Source organism: Kryptolebias marmoratus, linkage group LG22 (assembly GCF_001649575.2).
Source record: "Kryptolebias marmoratus isolate JLee-2015 linkage group LG22, ASM164957v2, whole genome shotgun sequence".
NCBI classification, from domain to species: domain Eukaryota; kingdom Metazoa; phylum Chordata; class Actinopteri; order Cyprinodontiformes; family Rivulidae; genus Kryptolebias; species Kryptolebias marmoratus.
In genome coordinates, this window is record NC_051451.1 from 13567781 (window position 1) to 13573621 (window position 5841).

The 5841-nt window shown below is 37.9% G+C and overlaps 1 protein-coding gene across 1 annotated transcript in view; it reads right to left on the minus strand.

Moving 5' to 3' along the window:
- Positions 1-1044: 1044 nt before the first annotated feature.
- Positions 1045-5841, minus strand: part of LOC108243384 (homeobox protein Hox-D9b) — a 5281-nt gene continuing 484 nt past the window's right edge. The window contains exons 1-2 of the mRNA XM_025008625.2: positions 5571-5841; positions 1045-4105 (exon numbers count right to left, since the gene is read on the minus strand). The exon at positions 5571-5841 is cut by the window's right edge and continues 484 nt beyond it. Coding sequence (XP_024864393.1) covers positions 3861-4105; positions 5571-5841 — 516 coding nt within the window. The 3' untranslated portion in view covers positions 1045-3860. The remainder of the gene's footprint in view (positions 4106-5570) is intronic.

Below are 5841 nucleotides of genomic sequence, written 5' to 3' on the forward strand. Positions count from 1 at the left end.
TGTTAAAAGAAAAAAAAATCTACAGTATATTATTTTATAACAGGTCGGTGTCTTTGAAGACAAACAGAAATAAAACCATTTGACAGTTTTTTTAACGCAAATAAAAAAATGAAATCCACCAAAACCTGTCTGTGAAGGAATAATCCGGGTTGTTTTCAGGGGGAACGGCTCCAGATGCCATCAAATCAAGACTCCGTCCAGGTTTAACTTTCCACATAACATTTCCTGTGCTTTATCTTCTCTGTCTGTAAAAATAAAGAATGCGCCACATCAGTCTGGTCCCATCCTCAGACAATGACTCCAACGTTTTCGGGCCCTTCAGGCTCGAAAGGCAGGAACCACAGAGAGCCCAATAAACCCATCGAGCGGCTCTGACTGTCTGGCCTAAATGACTTTATGGAGGCTCAGTGTTTGTGTCTTTGTGTCTCGAGTTGGGCGGAAAGTCACGTTTATTCTCCAAATGCACGCTGTTGCTTTATGACCCTGCAGTAGGATGGAGTTATATGGGCGCAATAAAGCGGGAAAACAACGAGGCGCTGCGCTGACTTTGACAAAAAAACACGCAGATGGAGAGGTTTGGAAAAACTCACAGCGCAAACCTGGGAGCAGCGAGGCACCTTGACAATGGAATATAATCAGAATAAAACCACATTAACTAAAAATACAACGCTTTGATTCAGGTAAATGCGAAAAGGGGCGCAATTTTAGTTTTTTTTTCCCGTGTAAAGTCATCAAATAAGAACAACAAATTACGATAATGTGCAGAAAAAGGCACATTTCTGCTCTGCAGCCATGCCGTTTGTGTTGATTTTAAGCCACTAAACCAAAATAAGTCAAGTTTGCGTCATTTTAGTTGTAATAGACGTCTTAATGATACCGATTTTCATGGCCAAATCTTACAACTAACAGTATTAAAATGTTTATATCAAGTTAAAAAGCTTAAAAAAGATGATACACAGAAGCTAATCTGCTGTCTAATCTGTAAGAATTCATTTTGAATGAAAGAAAAACACCCCAGACAGAACAGAATTAACAAAGTTGTGATCAGTCTTTATTTTATTAAAAAAAAACAAAAAGTCACAATGAGCAGCATGTTTTGATGAAGACCTTACTGATCACGTCTTGTAGTAAAATGGCAGCATCTTTACAGGAACCTGCTGCCTTTCTTTGTGTCGCCTGGAGTCCATCTTGACGAAAACAAAACACTAAGACACCTTTAAAATATTCTTACAATGAAACAGCTTCAAGTGATCTTATTGTACCTTACATTCGGAACAGTTGTGCATTAAATGTTTCCAACCTCTTCGTTCTCACACAGAAAACCCCCTTCAACAGACTGCTGCCGCCATATAGCTTATAGCAATGACTGGTGTGTGTGTGTGTGTGTGTGTGTGTGTGTGTGTGTGTGTGTGTGTGTGTGTGTGTTTATGGAGGAATATCTGCACACCAGGGCCACAGTAACAACAGCAACAAGGACAACAACAGCAACGACAACAATAACAACAATAAAGATGCCCGTGATGAGGCAACATGCACAGTTTATCATAAAAATAATGAAAATTATAATAATAAGAATAAGGAAAGTACCAAGGTGTTTAAAGTCCTCTCTGCTTCATATTTCACTGAAGACCGGATGCAACACGGAGAGTTTCACATCATGTCTCTCCGAGAGGCTTGTTGCAGATTTTCAGCTGTATTTGTATACAAAATATCGCAAATTTGTCATCGTTTTAGTGGTTTTGGGGGTTACATTAGGGTTACAAATACAAGCTGCGAAACGTTCCAGATGTTGAGCTGTCACCATCAGGACAACCTTGATTTAAAACTGAAACAAGAGGTTCCTATCTCGCTTTCAATACTGTTTAACCCTGCCTTCCATACGACTGAGATTATAGAGTTGCAAGTTCATCAAACAAAATAATATGTTTTTACAAAGGTCTAAAATGTCAAAGGTGATGAATTCTGGTTTTGGAAGAAAAACAAAAATCTAATTTTAAGACTATTACCTGCAGCGCATGTGAATAAAAGCTTGGCTTGCTGTAACACTCTGAGCAGATCGTGTGATGTTGTTTTGAAATATTGTCCCGTTTGTGGTTTATGTGCAGCCTCAGCTGCTAACCAGATGTTCTGCTTTAGTTAGCGGCAGGTCTGGACTACACGCAGGTCAGTTCGGCACCTGGACTCCTTTTACTTTGGAGCCACGACGTTAGAAGAATTTCTGAGGGCGGCGTCGCGTTGTGTTGCTGAGTTCAGCAGAGCCTTAAAGAATCAGCTGGATGGCTGCAAGTGTCTCTCCAAAACCTCCAATAATACGTCCTCAAAGGCTGTCGCTAAATGGACAAATACACCCTCATATAACTGCTGACACTTTGTTCTCCTCTTTAGTATGCTGCATCTTACAGACAGATTTACAGACAGAAATTCAGGTTTTGGTTCTTCAGACCACAGCACATCTTGATCAGATTCCTACTCTTTTGTGAATTCAGTGTTTTCAGACACAAAGGCTTTTTAAAAGTCTTCCTATGCCATGAATTGCCAAAGAAAGAGCCCAAATATAACGGTGTTCAAAGCTGCTTTTCAGCTGTTTCCTTCCAAACAAACATTTATCTGATTCTCTAACCCTTTTACTCATCCTACAAACCATAAACAACAGAATCTTCTAACTAAACTGCCTTCAGAGCGATGAAACCCTCCTTTCACATTCAATACACTCTGTTTCTCTGTATACCCATCAATGTTCCCAATCTGCTAACTAATAAGGATCAAAATGCTCCAACCTTTGTTATCTTACCCGTACAGAGCATTTTTGTTATTTTTCCATCTGCCATAACTTTTTTAAAAACCTTCTGTCTTAATTTGGATTCAAAAATCATCCCAATGTTTATTATTTTTAACCTGGCTTTGAACACAGCTCATTCTGTTTGAATGTTTTATTGTTTAGAAAGAACTGGTTGTTCAACGATAAACAGTTTAAATCCCATTAATATCCAAACCAGAACATGAGCTAAGAGGTTCTGTTTCCAGGATATGTGTGCAAACTGTTACATCTGTGATTTTCTCAGATCTGTCAGAGGTTTCTCATTCCTTAATAAGCTGCGGCATGGGATAAATTTGCATTTTCATGTGAAAACCTGTTTATTTTTCAACAATGTAATGTTGTCTACTTTAAAGCAAGTTCTTTAAAAAAAAAAAAGAAAAAAACTTTTAAAATACTTTATATTGGGAGTATTTAGATATTTTATGAAAAGCTATTCATTATGTCCTCCTTTGCTTTTATTTCCCGCTCCTTTATTTGTCCCTAGTTGGGCCGTTTATTTACTATCAGTTTGTGGTGTTTTAGAAGATAATTCATAGGATTTATCTTTGAGTTGCCCTGCAGTAAACTGTGGTCTGTGGTGGCTAAATCATAAAAACACAACTCATGTTGACTGAAAGCAAAACGTTTTCAGCTTTAGTCCCGACACAGATGCAGCCCTGTCCAAAGCAGATGTGGACTAAAAGGAGCAAAAGCTTCGATTCCAACGTGATTTTGTTTGTTTAAATCTTCTTGTGACGTATAAAATTAATATTTACAACTCCATACTTGCAGCTGTCCTCATTTTGACCCATGCAGATGGAAGAATTCTCCAGCAGAGTTCAGATTCTTTTTTTTTTCTTTTAACACAAACAAAAACATTAAGGACTATTTCTTTTTAAGTGTCACCACACAGTTTGGTTTTACTGCTTCGGTTTTCCAGAGCAGCCAAGTTCATGGAGGCTGATTTAGCTTTTTCCTTTCATCAGCAACAACTTCACCGCCTCTTCAAAAAGAAAAAAACAAAACAAAACAAAACACAAAAACCACCCAGCCTCTGCAGCCATCAGTCATTCATACTCCTCCTCTCCCGGATCATCAGCTTCTTCATCTTCATCCTCCTGTTCTGGAACCAGATTTTCACCTGTCTCTCTGTCAGATTTAAGAGTCCTGCCACCTCCAGACGCCGATCCCTCGTCAGGTACATGTTATACAGGAACTCCTTCTCCAGCTCCAGGGTCTGGTGTTTGGTGTACGGACAGCGTTTTTTCCGTGTCGATTTGGCGTGGATCCAACTAGCTGATGGATTTTCTGGAACGGGGAGGCATAGATTTTTAATTAGGCGCTCGCTTTATTTCTTTTTCTTCTGCGTGTGTGTGAGCTATGAGGAGTTAAATAAAAACAGAGACACACTTTAGGTCTACAAATTAAAAAAAAAAAAAGAAAGAAAAAGAACACACTCATATTTCATATAATTTGACAATAAAAGGTTTATGTTTTTTCCAGACCATTTTTTAAGGAGCTTTGAAAGAAAACCTAAGTATGTGTAATGTTATTAGAGCATAAACTAAGTGTTTATACTCAGTGTTAGCTTTATTAAACTGAGTGATCAAATAATTTTCTGGCTACAAGCAGGCTGTTCTTCATGCTGTCTAAAAGTTTCCATTAAACCCAATTTAACTTCATGTGATTCTCAGACAGTTCTCAGTGTTCAGTGTTTTGGCTGAGAAAAAAAGTATTTTTCTTGTAATTTTCCTGTTATATTAATTCTCATAATAACTGTACTTATATTAGGTTTCTGTTGTTATTAATTATTTCTTAAAATAAATATACAAATATTCACCTTATGTCCCTAATTCAAATAATCTTACAATCTTTCAATATTCCAAAGTTAACATTACTGTTATTTTAGCAATAATAGTAGTATATAATAATATAATAATGGCAGTAGTTTGTAGCTGTTTCTTTTTACACAAATGTATACAAACTGTCACAAGAAAAAAAGTAATAATGAATAAACTAAATAAAATAAGAAAAAAAAGCACAGAAGAGCTACAAACATACACAATATTATTATTATTATTACTACTCATAATAAAATATACAAAACACTTCTTAAAGCAGCCAAACGTGCAATAATCTTTTACACAGACTTTTATTGTCATGTTTTTCAGTTTTTTTTATTATCTATATTTTTTAGTTTAATAATAATTGATAGGATTGTGGGTTTTTGCTATTGCTTTGTGCTTTTTATGTTTTTGTTTATTTATTTATTGGATATCTTGAGAAAAAGAAAAGTTCAAACAGACCTATTTTTTAAAAACAAAATCAAAATCTGCAGTTTTTATGATTTTAAAAAAGGGGCTGACCAATAATAAAGATAATTACGCTTGAAGGATGTTAGTGCAAGCCAAGATTATTAAAGATAAATTACGAAGACTTCTAAAGAAAAATACATCTTCCAAACAAAAACAAAAACAACAACAACTTTGCTTTAAGAGCAAAAGGTCTGGCTCCACAGCTGCTCAAGTCTGATCAGAAAAAATGCACCTGCTAATCCTTTAGTGACAAATTACCAAATAACAATAGCAGCTTAATTATTCCAATGGACAATAAAGTTTTATATTTGAGCGTTTACAGGACATTTATAGGCCTATAAAAGCTACACACACTCCCAAACACACACACACTGAGGCACACCTGTGTGTTCTTAAAGCTAATAAACATTCCTGAGTTTAGGGGATATATCCGTTTTGTTTTTAGGTTTTTTTTTTACCCGGATCGAGCTGCTGCTGCTGCTGCGGCTTCTTTCTCTCCTCGCCCTCCTGCTTCGCCTCGGCCTTGCCCCCCAGCTCCTCCACGGTCCCCAGCCGCTCCAGGACCACCTCGGCCGGGCTGACGAAGCTCGACTCGTCGGCGCTGTCCTGCTGCGGGGAGCTCTCGGGTTTGATCGCCTCGTAGGTCGGGCTCGGCTCGGACAGGTCCCCCTGGGCGGGCAGGCACGCGGGGAAGCCGGCCGGCACCTGGGACAGAGCGGCGTCCGGGGC